Genomic DNA, 17,552 nt, shown 5'->3' with positions numbered 1-17,552 from the left:
TATTCATTCAACAATCATTTACTGAGAGCCTACTATAAAGCCAACAGAAACAGGTGTAGTAAGAAGTGACGGACGAGAATTTCCCCAGGTCAGCGTAACGCACATGGTGCTGTGCAACCCAGACGGCCCTCAGCTGGGCCTTTACGGAATGCCTCGCCTACCCAGGGCCACCTCACCTAGGGCCACACACTTCCCAAGGCACCCACATCCAAGGACTGAGCGGGGAGGGCCCAAAGGCCTGGCCACCTCGGCCCATCACGGGATAACTGTGATATGCCACTTTAGCCCCAGAGCTTCTGGCTTTGTCAGCCTGCTCCACAGCTTCACTTCTGCCTCTGTCCAATGTGCTTTCTTATACTTCCTTCCACAGCTGTAAATCCCAAAGGTATTCCCTTAGAAACATCCTGCCCACTAAACTTGGGCTCAGAGTCCCCTTCCCAGAGAACCCAATTTGTGACAGTCAGTAATCTGCAGAGGGGAGAGGGGTGCAGACACCAGGATCTCAAGGCAGGGAGGGGTGGAGGGTCCAACATTATAGTATTTCTATTTAGAAAGTGAAAACGGCCTATTGCACTTATAGTATAATTTGCACAGTCTGCAAGGCCCCACGAAAGCCTTGCGGCTAGGAAGGCTCAGGTCCAAAACAGGCTGAGTAAAAGAGGCCCAGCTATGTGACCTTGGGCCATTCTGACCCTCAGTTTCCTTGTCTGTGATGTGAAAGGGTAATATTTCTAATTCACATTTTAAGGAATTCGTTGAGAAAAAGCATTTTATACATTTTAAGATGCTGTATAGACATTAATCACTACTCCCTTCTACTGCTTTTTGATTCTGAAGAGTTGCAATTAATGACTAACTGGTGACAACTCAATCAAAACCCCAAGAGAAAGTGAGTCCAGCCCTTAGTAGCCAGTAATTACGACCTCTTTGCTCTCTTCTTTTCCTGTCTTCCTCAACTCAGTGACATGGAGCTTAAATAGACGGTGCATGTGTTTTATTAGCACTGTTGTAAATACTGGAGATTTATGGCCCATGCCCTTAAAGAATGGGTTAGCTAAACCCATTATTAGGTTACTTTTTATTTGTGTGTAGGTAGGTGATTTTTACTCTCGTGGGGCTGGGACTCAATTAAAAAAAAAAGGAGAGAAGAAAGTTTCCACGCTCACCACAGGAAGCCATCATAAACTTGTGAGCTGGGGTGCTTCATCACAACTAAACACCCAGGGACTTGTACTGAACTGGCAGCTGCTGGTAAGGCAGGCCCTGCCCACCACAGCCCTGGCTGTTGGGAGCTGACCCACCCCATCCTCTGCATGGATACAGAACCTTCTCAGTTTGGGCCCCTTAGCTAAAACTGGGTTCTTCTGTCTCTAAAATCCCATGGCTTCTAGGGTTTCTCCTAAGACATTTCTTCTACTCTACGTAAAATTACAATTATTTGGGTCTCTTCTTTCCTACTGGGCTGTAAACAGCTTTAAAATTTTTTTATTTTATTGGGTTGGCAAAAAAGTTCATTTGGTTTTAGGTAAAAATAACACACACTTCATTTTCACCAAGAACTTTATCAAACATATTCATTAACCAAACGAACTTTTTGGCCAACCCAATATATTATAGTTGATTAACAATGTTGTGTTCATTTCAGGTGTACAGCAGAGTGATTCAGTTATACATATACATGTATCTATTCTTTTTCAAATTCTTTTCCCACTTAGGTTACTACAGAATATTAAGCAGAGCTCCCTGTGCTATACAGTAGGTCCTCGTTGGTCATCTATTTAAAATATAGCAGGGTGCACATGTCAATCCCAAACTCCCTAACTATGCCTCCCCCCACCCTTCCCCCCTGGTAACCAGGGCTGTAAACTTCTGACACCTGTCCTGCAGCTGTGAACTCACCTTTGCCACCAACACAGGGAGCAGAGCTGAGCCTGGCATGAAGGTTTTCTGAGACAATGAAGGTAGTGGGAAGGTGAAGAAAGAAGCAAAGCTGGGCTTTTCTGCTGTCTTTGCTAAGTCTCTGAAGCTCCTGATAACTGACAACATGATTTCTGAGTCTGTACTTACTCTACTGTATTGGGACCTGAATAGTATGATGGAGAATTTGACCCTGAAAACACTCTTTGTGAACAGTCCCAGCTGGCTTAGCTGGGCCTTTCATTTAGTCATCTGGGGTAGGAAGGACTGAGACCTGCTGTGACCTTCAGGGCTGGATGCACCTTCAAAGACAAACAACAGTGCGGGGCCTATGAGAAGGATGACATCAGAGGGACAGGGGTGAAGGCCAAAGAATTCTCAGGCCCATCTCTAGGCTGGAGGCAAGCTGGAGTCATCAGGTCTAGAGAGAAGCAAGGAGCCAGGTAAAGAGAGAGTGTGACCTGTTTGGCCCGGGTGGTATCTAGCAGCAGTTTATAATAATTAGAGCTCACACTTACTGAGCACTCGCTGTGGGCCAGGCAACACATACATGATCTCACTTAAGTTGCTTGGCATCCCTGTAAGGTAGGTACTGCTGTTATGTCCTCTTACAAAGGAGGAAACTGAGGTACAGAGAGGTTAAGCAACTTGCTTTACGTCACAGAGCTAGTAAGTGACAGGACCAGGGTTTGGCTGCAGGTGTTTTTACTTGATAGCCAGTGCTTGGACACTGTACTGATTCTTGTTTGCCCCTCCAGGTCCCCGCGTGTACCCCAGAAGCTGACCCCTGCGAACTCCGGGGCTCCCAGCAAGTTTCACCAATGGGAGGCTGCAGCAGGACACTGGAGGGGGCTGGGGAGAGGGGGGAGAAGCCCGGGCATTCCTCCCCGTATGCCGGGCTCCGGTAGTCACCGGGTGTCCCAACATCCCGGTCCGCTCCTGTGAGGAGTCATTCACTGAAGACTCTTCATTTGAGCCACTGGGGTGAAGCGTGCCTTCGGCGGGGATGCCGACTGCACAACCACCCATGCTGGCTCCCACTTGCTTCACACAGTTGAGAACAGCAGAGGTGGGAAGAGCTCATGCCGCCCAAATAAAGCAAGTTCCTCTCTGTCTGAATAGCACCTCATCAGGCAGAACAGCTAGCAACAGTGCAAGGCGCTGATCTTACTTGGATTGCGGGTCCAACAAACCAATTGAGAAAAAACGTATCATGAGATAATTGGGGTTAAATACCGACTGGATATTTGGTGATAACAATTTTTTGTTGTCTTTTTTAGATGTGGTAATGGCATTGTGGTGATGTTTAGAAGAGTCCTTATATTTTAGGGATATACACTAAAATATTTGTAAAAGATTTTGGGAGTTGATGAAGGTTGTGGGAAGAGTGAGAGAGGAACAAAACCAGGCTTTCCTCTTCTCTTGGCTAAGTGCCTGCAAAGAGCTGGTATAAGAATCACAAGAAATGATGTCTGGGACTTGTTTCAAAATAACGGGGGGAGGGCCGGGGGAGTGACGATGAGCTAAGACTGTTAAGCTGGTGACAGGGATGGGACTCCATTATCCAATCTCCATTCTCTCCCCTTATTATATGTGCTGGAAACTTTCCACCATAACATGTGATATAGACTAAACTCACTTCTGAAGGTCCCTGGAGAAGACAGGGAGGCAGCTAGAAAACTGGCAGGCGTCCTCCACGTGGTCCAAACAGCCATGCAATGTGACTGCCCACCAGGAGAAGCTGGGTATGAAAATAACCAGTTTCTAAACAGGAGCCTCAACACCTAGGACACAAGGGCGTGAACGCCAACCTGCAGGCTTTGATTTTAAAAGGAGCTGCTTCTCCTGCAAGTCACCCCTGGTGCAGGCTGAGGGACCGGGAGAGGGTGGGGCAGGGGAGCAACAGAGATTCACTTATGATTCATTTAAGGCTAGATTACTCCAGCAGGCAGGACAGGACAACTGGCTTTCAAAATGCATGATGTTTTTGTATTTTCTTTATAATAGAAAATTTCAAGCACATAAAATAAACAGAAAGCAGAATACAGTAAGCCCTCCAGGTGCCCATCACACCCAGTGGCAACAATTACCTGCCATTCTTATATCACTAATACTGCCACCCCGTCCCCATCACTCAATTATTCTTTCAGTTTTTAGGCAGGATTTACACCGGCCAGAAATGCATAAACTTCAGCTGTACAATTCTGACAAAAGCAGGCACCCATTTAACTCCCACCTCAACTGTGAGGTAGAACATTTCTACCTCCCCAGAAAGTTCTCTGCTATTCTTACATTTTTACCTTAGCATCACCTGTTCTAGAACTTAAGCACGAGTTAATTTTAAACTGCACTGATTTGCAAGTTAGTTCTGCATTCATATTTAGTTTTGGGGGCAAGCTAGTTCCCCAACCCCAGCAAGGAACTAAAGAGATCTGGCTTTAACTTTAAAACAACAGCTGGCGTCTCGCAGTGAGAGACTGAGCGAGGAGGCTGGAGCTGCTGCTGGACTGTGCGCTTGAGGGATCTTGGTTCCCAGGCCGGAGGTCGGCCCCGAGCTCCTGTGGTGGGAGCTCCGAGTCCAAACCGCTGGACTAACAGAGAACCTCAGACCCCAGGGAATATCAGTCGGAGTGAGGCCTCCCGGAGGTCCTCATCTCAGCACCAAGACCAGGCTCTGTCCAACTGCCTACAAACTCCAGTGCTGGATGTCTCAGGCCAAACAACCAGTAAGACAGGAATACAGCACCACCATCAAAAAAAAAAAAAAAAAAAAAGAAATAACAAAAAAATTTGTCACAGATGAAACAGCAAGGTAAAACCCTATAAGACCAAATAAATGAAGACAAATAGACAACCTACCTGAAAAAGAATTCAGAGTAATGATAGTAAAGATGATCCAAAATCTCAGAAACAGGGCTTCCCTGGTGGCGCAGTGGTTGAGAGTCCGCCTGCTGATGCAGGGGACACGGGTTCGTGCCCCGGTCCGGGAAGATCCCACATGCCACGGAGTGGCTGGGCCCGTGAGCCATGGCCGCTGAGCCTGTGCATCCGGAGACTGTGCTCCACAATGGGAGAGGCCACAACAGTGAGGGGCCCCGCATACCGCAAAACAAACAAACAAACAAACAAAATCTCGGAAACAGAATGGAGAAAATACAAGAAATATTTAACAAGGATCTAGAAGAACTAAAGAGCAAACAAACAGTGATGAACAACAGAATTACTGAAATTAAAAATACTCTAGAAGGAATCAATAACAGAATAACTGAGGCAGAAGAACGGATAAGTGAGCTGGAAGATAAAATGGTGGAAATAACTGACAGGGAGCAGAATAAAGAGAAAAGAATGAAAAGAATTGAGGACAGTCTCAGAGACCTCTGGGACAACACTAAACGCACCAACATTCGAATTAGAGGGGTCCCAGAAGAAGAAGAGAAAAAGAAAGGGTCTGAGAAAATATTTGAAGAGACTATAGTTGAAAACTTCCTTAACATGGAAGAGGAAATAGTCAATCAAGTCCAGGAAGCACAGAGAATACCATACAGGATAAACCCAAAGAGAAACACACTGAGACATATTAATCAAACCATCAAAAATTAAATACAAAGAAAAAATATTGAAATCAGCAAGGCAAAAGCAACAAATAACATACAAGGGAATCCCCATAAGGTTAACAGCTGACTTTTCAGCAGAATCTCTGCAAGCCAGAAGGGAGTGGCAGACCATATCTAAAGTGATGAAAGGGAAAAAGCTACAACCAAGATTACTCTACCCAGCAAGGATCTCATTTAGATTGCACGGAGAAATCAAAACATTTACAGATAAGCAAAAGTTAAGAGAATTCAGCACCAACAAACCAGCTTTACAGCAAATGCTAAGGAACTTCTCTAGGCAGGAAACAAAAGAGAAGGAAAACACTTACAATAACAAACCCAAAACAATTAAGAAAATGTAATAGGAACATACATATTGATAACTACCCTAAATGTAAATGGATTAAATGCTCCAACCAAAAGACAAAGAATGGGTGAATGGATACAAAAACAAGACCCGTACATATGCTGTCTACAAGAGACCCACTTCAGACCTAGGGACACATACAGACTGAAAGTGAGGGGATAGAAAAAGATATTCCATGCAAATGGAACTCAAAAGAAAGCTGGAGTCACAATTCTCATATCAGATAAAATAGACTTTAAAATAAAGACTATTACAAGAGACAAAGAAGGACACTACATAATGATCAAGGGATCAATACAAGAAGAAGATATAACAATTGTAAATATTTATGCACCCAACATAGGAGCACCTCAATACATAAGGCAAATGCTAATAGCCATAAAAGGGGAAATCGACAGTAACACAATCATAGTAGGGGACTTTAACACCCCACTTTCACCAATGCACAGATCGCCCCAAATGAAAATAAATATGCAAACACTAGCTTTAAATGACACATTAAACAAGATGGACTTAATTGATATTTATAAGACATGCCATCCAAAAACAACAGAATACACTTTCTTCTCAACTGCTCATGAAACATTCTCCAGGATAGACCATATCTTGGGTCACAAATCAAGCCTTAGTAAATTTAAGAAAACTGAAACCGTATCAAGTATCTTTTCCGACCACAATGCTATGAGACTAGATATCAATTACAGGAAAAAAACTGTAAAAAAAAATACAAACACATGGAGGCTAAACAATACGCTACTAAATAACCAAGAGATCACTGAAGGAAATCAAAACATACCTAGAAACAAATGACAATGAAAACATGACAACCCAAAACCTATGGGATGCAGCAATGGCAATTCTAAGAGGGAAGTTTAAAGCAATACAATCCTACCTCAAGAAACAAGAAAAATCACAAATAAACAACCTAACCGTAAACCTAAAGCAATTAGAGAAAGAAGAACAAAAAACCCCCCAAAGTTAGCTGAAGGAAAGAAATCATAAAGATCAGATCAGAAATAAATGAAAAAGAAATGAAAGAAACAATAGCAAAGATCAATAAAACTAAACGCTGGTTCTTTGAGGAGATAAACAAAACGGATAAACCATCAGCCAGACTCATCAAGAAAAAAAGGGAGAAGACTCAAATCAATAGAATTAGACATGAAAAAGGAGAAGGAACAACTGACACTGCAGAAATACAAAGGATCATGAGAAATTACTACAAACAGCTGTATGCCAATAAAACGGACAACCTGGAAGAAATGGACAAATTCTTAGGAAAGCACAACCTCTGAGACTGAACCAGGAAGAAATAGAAAATATCAACAGACCAATCACAAGCACTGAAATTGAAACTGTGATTAAAAATCTTGCAACAAACAAAAGCCCAGGACCAGATGGCTTCACAGGCGAATACTATCATTCAGAGAAGAGCTAACACCTGTCCTTCTAAAACTCTTCCAAAACACAGCAGAGGGAGGAACACACCCAAACTCATTCTACGAGGCCACCATCACCCTGATACCAAAACCAGACAAAGATGTCACAAAAAAAGAAAACTACAGGCCAATCTCTCTGATGAACATAGATGCAGAAATCCTCAACAAAATACTAGCAAACAGAATCCAACAGCACATGAAAAGGATCATACACCATGATCAAGTGGGATTTATCCCAGGAATGCAAGGATTCTTCAATATACACAAATCAATCAATGTGATACACCATATTAACAAACTGAAGGATAAAAACTGATAATCTCAATAGATGCAGAAGAAGCTTTTGACAAAATTCAACACGCAGTTATGATTAAAAACTCTCCATAAAGTAGGCATAGAGGGAAATTTCCTCAACATAATAAAGGCCATATATGACAAACCCACAGCCAACATCGTTCTCAGTGGTGAAAGACTGAAACCATTTCCTCTAAGATCAGGAACAAGACAAGGTTGCCCACTCTCACCACTGTTATTCAACATAGCTTTGGAAGTTTTAGCCACAGCAATCAGAGAAGAAAAGGAAATAAAAGGAATCCAAATCGGAAAAGAAGAAGTAAAACTGTCACTGTTTGCAGATGACATACTATACATAGAGAATCCTAAAGAAGCTACCAGAAAACTAAAAGAGCCAATCAATGAATTTGGTAGAGTAGCAGGATACAAAATTAATGCACAGAAATCTCTGGCATTCCTATACACTAATGATGAAAAATCTGAAATAGAAATTAAGGAAACACTCCCATTTACCAACTGCAACAAAAAGAATAAAATACCTAGGAATAAACCTACCTAAGGAGACAAAAGACCTGTATGCAGAAAACTATAAGAAACTGATGAAAGAAATTAAAGATGATACAGACAGATGGAGAGATATACCATGTTCTTGGACTGGAAGAATCAACATTGTGAAAATGACTATACTACCCAAAGCAATCTACAAATTCAGTGCAATCCATATCAAACTACGAATGGCATTTTTCACAGAACTATAACAAAAAATTTCACAATTTGTATGGAAACACAAAAGACCCCAAACAGACAAAACTATTGAAAAAGAAAAACGGAGCTGGAGGAATCAGACTCCCTGACTTCAGACTATACTATAAAGCTACAGTAATCAAGACAGTATGGTACTGGCACAAAAAGAGAAATATAGATCAATGGAACAGGATAGAAAGCCCAGAGATAAACCCATGCACATACAGTCACCTTATCTTTGATAAAGGAGGCAAGAGTATACAATGGAGAAAAGACAGCCTCTTCAGTAAGTGGTGGTGGGAGAACTGGACAGCTACATGTAAAAGAATGAAATTAGAACACTCCCTAACACCATACACAAAAATAAACTCAAAATGGATTAAAGACCTAAATGTGAGGCCAGACACTATAAAACTTAGAGGAAAACATAGGCAGAACACTCTGTGACATAAATCACAGCAAGATCCTTTTTGACCCACCTCCTAGAGAAATGGAAATAACAACAAAATAAACAAATGGGACCTCATGAAACTTAAAAGTTTTTGCACAGCAAAGGAAACCATTAACAAGACGAAAAGAAAAGCCTCAGAATGGGAGAAAATATTTGCAAAGGAATAAATGGACAAAGGATTAATCTCCAAAATATATAAACAGCTCATGCAGCTCAATATTAAAAAACCAAACAACCCAATCCAAAAATGGGCAGAAGACCGAAATAGACATTCCTCCAAAGAAGACATACAGATGGCCAAGAAGCACATGAAAAGCTGCTCAACATCACTAATTATTAGAGAAATGCAAATCAAAACTATAATGAGGTATCACCTCACACCAGTTAGAATGGGCATCATCAGAAAATCTACAAACAACAAATGCTGGAAAGGGTGTGGATAAAAGGGAACCCTCTTGCACTGTTGGTGGGAATGTAAACTGATACAGCCACTATGGAGAACAGTATGGAGGTTCCTTAAAAAACTAAAAATAGAATTACCATATGACCCAGCAATCCCACTATTGGGCATATACCCAGAGAACACCATAATTCAAAAAGAGTCATGTACCACAATGTTCATTGCAGCTCTATTTACAATAGCCAGGTCATGGAAGCAACCTAAATGCCCATTGACAGATGAATGGATAAAGAAGATGTGGTACATATATGCAGTGGAATATTACTCAGCCATAAAAAGGAATGAAATTGGGTCATTTGTAGAGACCTGGATGAATCTAGAGACTGTCATACAGAGTGAAGTCAGAAAGAGAAAAACAAATACCATATGCTAACACACATATATGGAATCTAAAAAAAAAAAAAAGGTTCTGAAGAATCTAGGGGCAGGACAAGAATAAAGACACAGACGCAGAGAATGGACTTGAGGACACGGGGATGGGGAAGGGTAAGCTGGGACGCAGTGAGAGAGTAGTAGTGACATATATGCACTACCAAATGTAAAATAGATAGCTAGTGGGAAGCAGCTGCATGGCACAGGGAGATCAGCTCAGTGCTTTGTGACCACCTAGAGGGGTGGGATAGGGAAGGTGGGAGAGAGACGCAAGAGGGTGGGTATATGGGGATATACGTATACGTATAGCTGATTCACTTTGTTGTACAGCAGAAACTAACACAACACTGTAAAGCAATTATACTCCAATAAAGATGTTAAAAAAAATAATAAAAGAAAACAACAGCTGGCAAACCAGGGCACTAGCCCAGGTCCTGCTGCCGAAGCAGGTAACTCTGGCCCAGTCCATGAGCTCTTCTGGGCCTTCAATTCACAGAAAGGCAGTTTTCAGTCAGGCACCCCCTCCATTCACACGTTGCCGGGTAGTCAAAGGCCCTGGGGGAGGAACACCGTGGCTGAGGTCAAGCTTGGGCAGCACAAGTATCACCTGGAGGTCTTCTAAACTGCAGAACCCAACCCAGGCCCCACCTGAGAGGCTCTGATTCAGCCAGTCAGGGGTGGGCCCTGAAATCTACATTGTAACAGGCAACCCGGTAATTGATACAGTCACTGGGATGAGAAACTCAGCTCTAAGAAAGGCTGAGAAGCTCTTCCTTCAGATGAGCCTTCAGGCTTCTGCCTCCCCAACACGCCCAAGGCCTCCTTCATGACCTAGCAGTCTTCCGTTATGTCCTCTGGAATACAGGACTTTCCTGGGGATTCAACCCCCAGCTCAGGGGCACTGAGAGCAAATCATCAGTTGAATATTTATTAACATGCCAGGAACGGTCCTAGTCCTTTAACATACAGCATTATTTAATCCTCAAACTCTCCCAGAAAGAGGTTAATATTCTCCTTTTACAATTTGGATACCACGGCTCATGGAGGTTGCCCAGGAAGAGACGGAGCTGGGATGGGGTGACGACGAGTTTTAGGTGTCAGCGTGCCCAGGCTTTCGTACCTAGAAGTCAGTCGAACACTAACCTAGGTGTTGCTGTGAAGGTATTTTGTAGATGTGGCCAACAGCTGCAACCAACCAGGTGACTTTCAGTAAAAGAGATTAACTTCTGTAATCTGAGTGGGCCTTATTTCATCCAATCAGTTGAAAGAAAGCCTTTAAGGGCAAAAGTGAGGTTTCCCCGAGGAAGAAATTCTGCCTCAAGCCTGCAGCATTACCTCCTGCTGGTGGTTTCCAGCTGCCCTAGAGTCTGGATGTGCCCAGCCTCCACAAACACGCTAGCCAATTTCTTGAAATAAGTCTCTTAAACACACACACACACACACACACACACACACACCCCTCATACTGGCTGTGTTCTCTAGAGAACGCTGGCTGATGCCAATGGGAACCCGGGTCCACCCAATCTCAAAAGGCCGTGCCTTGCTTCTAGCCACTGCCCGTACTCTGCCAACCACCACCTGCAACTCAACCAAAATCCACCCAGCTATGTACCTGAGGCCCAGCCTGCTCCAGCTCTCCAAAAGTGTATTTGAATATTAATGCAGATCCTTAACTAGATTTTGAGGATAAATTATTCATATCGAAAGGCTGCCACAAATAGGAGAAGCTTGTTTTTACGTTTTAAGTTTTGTAGTGGGTGGGAGGGAGGCATGGTTTACTCAGTGCTTAAGAACAGTGACTTGTGTATTCCGGGCAAGGTCACTAACTTGCTATATCACTTTAGGCAATCCTGAGTTTCACCACCTGATTAATTATGATGCCAACCTGCAAGTCTGCTTGCCACTGCCCCATCCGTTCAAATTGGCATTAAGTGGTCAGATGGCGCATCAGGATTTCGGATATGACCTACTTTCTGGTTGGGACTCTGGCCGTGAAGGTCCCAAGACATATTCAAGCTCACAGCATCTTGGAAGTTCTGCAGAGCCAACGTGGAGGATGGATGAGGGGCGCTCAACAGACGCTGGCTGAACTGGCCTGTGCTCCCAACCTCGTCCCTGGGCGCCATTTGCAGGTTAAAAGCAAAGATCCAGTTTCCACACTCAAGACACTGCGGTTCAAAGTAGAGAATGCAAGTCCCACAGAAGAAATGTCACAAAGTGCAATAGGGCTCAAAGGAAAGAACAGGAAGTGCTTGTAGATGAGGTGATAGTGGAAGAAGTCAGAATTTAACAGTAAAAGACTTGAGAGGAATGAAAGGAGGCATTCTGGGCAAAGGCAACAAAGTAAATGGCAGGAAAGCACTGCTGTCTGGGGAAAAGGAAGGGAGAAAGTTAGAGCGGGAAAGTAGGCTACAGGTGGAGGATCAGAGGGAGATGAGCTCAGCTCGGGGAGCCACACTGGCCAAACGGGGAGCCTTGAATGACAAAATATCAAATTGGTAGGTAACGGGGACCTAGTGGAAGCTCCCCAGATGAAAATGGTAAGGACCAAGGCGTGCTTTGGAAACCTGCACGTGGCAACGGAACGCAGAGGAATAAGTTGGGAAAGGGCATTAGAGAGGCCCCGCTGAATTGACAGCAGCTGCTAACATTATCGAGGGCTTACCACGTACCAACCCTGCTGAACCTGCGTGATCTCTTTTAACCCTCACGACAGCTCCTGCATCCCATTTTACAGATATGAGAACCAAGGCACGGGGAGGTCAACAACTGCGCTCTGGGTCCTATAACGAGTCAGCGGTGAGCTGAGACCTACAGCTACCCAAGCTGGTCTAACTCCAGGCCCAGCACACTGACCACTAGAACGGCCTGCCGGGGTCTGCTCGCCGGTGCAGATTCTGAGTTGAGCTGAGAAGCAGGGGGAGCAAAGAGGAGACTCATACACCGCAGAGATGACCTCTCCGTAACCTACCACTTCGGGTGAAGGGGGCTGACTGGGAAGAAGTCTGGAGTAAGGTTCCTGGGGGTTGTGGCACATCAAGCCAGCAAAAAACCCCGATTTCCTCATGAACTTATACCAGTCCTTCTGCAAATGCCACTACGCATAGCCTAGCTGCTTCCAGGACGGCTGACTTCGTTTTCAACAACTGGAGTATATACTTGATAAGCAAGCCGAACACCCCAAGAGGTGCCAGGAAAGAGAGATGGTGACTGCATAACAGATTGGCTTGAGTCCCTTGAAATTCATATGTTGAAGTCACAGCCCTCAGTGCCCCAGAATGTGACCTTATTTGGAAACTGGGTCGTTGCTGACGTGATTAGTTAGGATGAGTAGGGTGGGCCCCTAATCCTATATGACTGGTGTCCTATAAAGAGGGAAATCTGGCTACAGACATGCGTACAGGGACAATGCCACGTGCAGAAGGCAGAGACTGGGGTGGTGCAGTAGAAACCAAGGGTTGCCAAAGATTGCCAGCAAACTACCAGAAGCTAGGAGCGAAGGAACCCTGCTGAGACCTTATCTCCAACTTTTTGCCCCCAGAACCGTGAGGCAATATATTTCTTGTTGTTTAAGCCACCTGGTTTGTGGTACTTTGTCGCAGCAGCCCTAGGACACTAATGCAGTGACCCATGCCATCCTTTCCAATAAGACGACCATAGGTGCATCTTCACTGCATATTTTAGTAAGTAAAACAAAGTCTACTGTGAAACCTTGTACTGCAATGGATGTAATTACATATAAGACTATCTCTGTACCATGGCTGTGAGCTGAAAACTGGCAAGTGTTTGATATTTCGTCTATCTCCAATTGCCCGGGCATCAGGGACTATCTTTGATTTTGAAACAAAAACCAACTTTTACTTTATCATCAAGGACCTTCTTTCCCTTCCCTTTACTTTTAGAAGCAAATATTGACTGTATCAGATTCTTCCTGTGACCTGAAGACACCAAGTCCAAAGGACAGTAAATCTGAGGTCCTGCTGTACCCCTCTCCCAGCAGAGGGTCCCCGGTCTGTCCCAGGGCATGAAACCACATCAAGATGACCACAACCCCTCTCAGTTGTAAAGTGGCAACAGTTCTCTGAAATACGGATACTGGCTTTTAGCAGTCACCCCATCTTCACATATGCTCACACACACGATTCCGCAACAACTGTTCATTTCTTTGTTGAACCCATGCATGACTTTGAAGAACATGCGCTTCACGGGTTGGGAGTGAATGGCTGTGGTTAAGAAGGGAAGCTTGTCTACCCTGGGGAATTCCACGTACTGTTTGCAGCTAATGATTAGCCCCACTAAGAAGTGACACCAAAGCAGTACTTCTTTTGATACTTGGAAAATCCCCTACTCCAAAATATTTTTGCACATGTACAAAAATTATGGAAAGTTACACTATAAAACTGGAATCTCCTACAGCTCAAATGTAAGCCACCAGAATTATCTATTTTAAAACAAAACAAACCTATGACGTTCCTATGGGGCACAGCACTCACTCTTCGAAGTTAACATTTATTGAGCATTTAAGATGGGACAGGCGCAGTTCTAAGCCTGTTGCATGGAATGAATTGTTTAATTCTCACAACAACCCCCTGTGGTAGGCACCATTATTATTCCCATTGTGCAGGTGCGAATGAAGCACAGACTGCTTAAGAAATGGCCCGAGGTCACACAGCAACGTGTGGTAGAGCTGGGATCCCAAACCAGGCAGTCTGGCTCCAACACACCCCACCCCTTTAACTAACAAACAAACAACCAAGCCAGACATATAGACAAACAAGACAAAAGGGAATAATGTGAGTGGGGACAGGTTAAGGAGGGTGGGTTGAGGATGGGAACAAAAGAAGAACAACGATTACATCCCAGGCACCGGGCTGGCACCTCACACGTGCTTTTCCTACTTCACTGGCACACCCTTGAGGGTAAGCATTACTTTCCGACTCAACAGATGAAACACTGAGACTAGGGGAGATTAAAGTAACCTATAATGAGGGCAGATTATTATGTGACGCCCCAACAGGCAGCTTTGCTGACTGCAAAAACCAGTGCTGTTTTTTCAGCTCATGTTCTCCAGAGTCATGGTTTCAAACTGTAACTTTGGCATTACGGATGGTGCAATCTTCTTTTCAAAGTCAATCCAGCATCGGAGAGCAGTGGTGCTGGGGTCAGGAGTGGGGCGCATTGCCCCATTCCAGCTGCAAGCTTGCACGGAAAACCTGAGTACAGCGTAGATGCTTAATGTGCCAGCCCGGGAGCCAGGAAGCTCAGGGTCTAGACCCACTTCTGGCACTCATTAACTGTGTTGGTTTAGCCAAGCCCCCCAACCTCGGTGGGCCTCTATTTTCCTTAAATACGAATTGGATATAAGGATGCCTGGCCTGTGGACCTCATAAGGGCATGTAAAAGGTGTTACCAATAAAGGTGAATTGGCTGCGAAAACTGTAAGATGCTCGACAGCTGATCATCGTCAGAATGAACAAAATCAGGTCATCCCAGCAGCTACCACGTCCAGCAGGTCCACACATGCCAGCTGGGGAAGGCAACACCAGAAGAATGGCCCAGCGTGAACCTCACCCTCTCCCCCAGGAAATCTGGGCTCAGGGCATCCAAGGTCTGGCTGGGCCTAGGTCCTCAGAGCTTCCCCCAAAGCAGGCTTGCTGGTCTAACTAGGTATCACAGGAGAGGCTGGGCCGGGGAGGGAAGTCCTTGAAGAGCGAACAGCCTCATCTCCCTCACCGCACATTTTGCAGGCCGGCTGGCATTCAGCAGTGATAACGGCAGGGTGCCACCTGGGCCGGCAGCCCGCACTGGCTTTCATCCATGTATGTCGCAGGATCGGGAAAGGTAGCAGTGCAGTGCGTACCACTCCTGCAGGGGCAGGGGATGCAGGTGAGACCACCCCACAGGGTAGAGAGAGACTGGACGAGTGAGCTGAAAGAATCTTTCCCTCCTGGTGTTCTGAACAGACAGGAGCCCACCGAGACTCTCACCAACCCCCTCGCCATTAGTTCCGGCCCCAGGAAGAGGAAGGGATCAAATCTGCATAACACTGAACCACCCAGCACTTCGGCACAATGACCCCTCCAGGAGAGGGTGGAGAAGCTCGTCTGGCAACTGCCTACACAAACAGGGCAATTCTGAAGAGCAGCAAACAAACCAGTCTGGCCCCAATTCCCATTTTGCATAAGATTGCAGTCCACAAAAAACAACGTCCGAGGAACCCTTGTTGATCACTACCGACTGTTAACACTAAGGTTTGGGCCAAGAGTGAATGAAAAAGGCCCCTTTGAGGGAACTGTGGATAAGGCCATTTTGTGGAAATTGCTGTGCTGCGTCTTTAGACTCCAACTGGCCATTGGTAGCACCAGATGCTTCAGTCAACAGATCTCAGTGAACTTTGTTTTAAAAGAAAGTTACACTGAAAGGTTTGAACCTACAAACCAAAGGGGACTTGTTAGTCACTAGGTGACTGTCAGGGTACCTGTTTTCTTTATGCTAAAAAGGGGTTACACGAGTTCCGGGGGCTGGAGGATTGTTAGGTGTGGGGGATGGTTAGGTACGAGCAGGTCCGTTTGTGTGCTAGCCTCGGAGCTGACACTCACCACAGCTGCTTAATCCAGGGACGCATCAAAACACGAACTGCAATGGGTTAAAATCCAGAGGGGGCCACCGTGTTGGGCCGGGTGCATGGTTCTTAAGAGAAACGTGCATCCTCCCGGGGGCCAAGGCCTCCTTCGGTTCCAGAAAAAGACATCTCAGCTTACACGAGGTACCGAACGAAGAGAGTGAGCCAGAAAATTTCCAGCATACCGTCTCCCCTCCCCACCCCCGAACTACCCTTGATCACCGTCAAACACAGCTGAAAGGTGTTCTCTAAAACCTAACGGATGATTTCACGCACTTCATTCCCAAAAGCCTAAGAGCCACAGCGACAGCACTAAGAGGCTTCGTTCGGATTCACAAAAAAGGGAGGCGCACAGTCGTCCGCAAACCCGCAGTCCCCCGGGGGTGGAGGGTGGAAGAACGCAGGGGTGCCCCCCCCAGGTCCCTCGCTACCCTCCAGGGCTCCCGGCCAGGTCCCCCAACACCCCGCTCGCGTCCCGCTCTCCTGTTACCTCGCTCGCGTGTCCGCCGGCGTCCGACACTTGAGCCGTCGGTTCCGCGGGAGCCTTCTCCTCCTCCCCGGCGGCCAAGGGGCTACTTGGAGCCGCTCTGGGATTCCCGCCGCTACCCGGCGCAGCCTGGCTAACGCCGTTCACGCCGGCGCCCACTCCTCCGGCCGAAGAGGCGGCGGCGGCGCCGAGCAGCGCGTGGGCCCCGTCGGCGTCCCCGGCAGCCACGCTGTGCACCAGCCACGCGTCCACTCGGGTGCAGGGAATGAAGGGGACCCCCAGCGCGCGCACCTCCCGGAGCAGCTGGCTCTCCGGCGGCGCCACGGGGTCCCGCTCCCGGCCCTTAGGGTGCAGGAGCTCGGCGCGCCTCCACCCTCCTGAGGCCGGGAAGGGGCTGAGCGCGTAGGCAGGGCTCGTCGGGCCGCCCGAGAGCAGAAGCTCATCTCCGAGCAGGGTCCGCGGCGGCAGCAGCAGGTAGAGGTCCAGGTCCAGGCGAAGCCCCGCCAAGCTAAGCAGGATGGTGAGGTGCAGGAGGCTGCCGCCGTCCGACCACCACGGCTTCAGGTACTTCATCCCCTGCCGCGCGCCCGGGGACGCCCCTGCCGGCGCCCGCGGGTCCCTGCGCGCCGGCCGCCGCTTGGGCACGTGCGGCCCCTGCGCGCCGCCGGCACCTGCCCGGAAGAGACAGAAACAATGGACCCGGGCGTGCAGCGGCCGTCGCGGGCCCCCGGAGCCGGGCACAAAAACAGTTCCACCGCAGCCGCCCAGGTGCCTGCGGCTCGGGAGAGGCGGAGGAGGAGGAGCTA

General features: G+C 46.5%; 1 protein-coding gene across 1 annotated transcript in view; it reads right to left on the bottom strand.

Annotated features, from left to right (window-relative positions):
- Nucleotides 1-17,552, bottom strand: part of NFE2L3 (NFE2 like bZIP transcription factor 3) — a 30,921-nt gene extending 13,369 nt beyond the window's left edge. Inside the window, exon 1 of the mRNA XM_060020629.1 lies at nt 16,750-17,552. Within this exon, the coding sequence (XP_059876612.1) occupies nt 16,750-17,319 (570 nt within the window). The 5' untranslated portion in view covers nt 17,320-17,552. The remainder of the gene's footprint in view (nt 1-16,749) is intronic.

This window comes from Delphinus delphis, chromosome 9, assembly GCF_949987515.2.
Source record: "Delphinus delphis chromosome 9, mDelDel1.2, whole genome shotgun sequence".
Lineage (NCBI taxonomy): Eukaryota > Metazoa > Chordata > Mammalia > Artiodactyla > Delphinidae > Delphinus > Delphinus delphis.
This window is presented reverse-complemented; position numbering and strand designations above follow the sequence as displayed.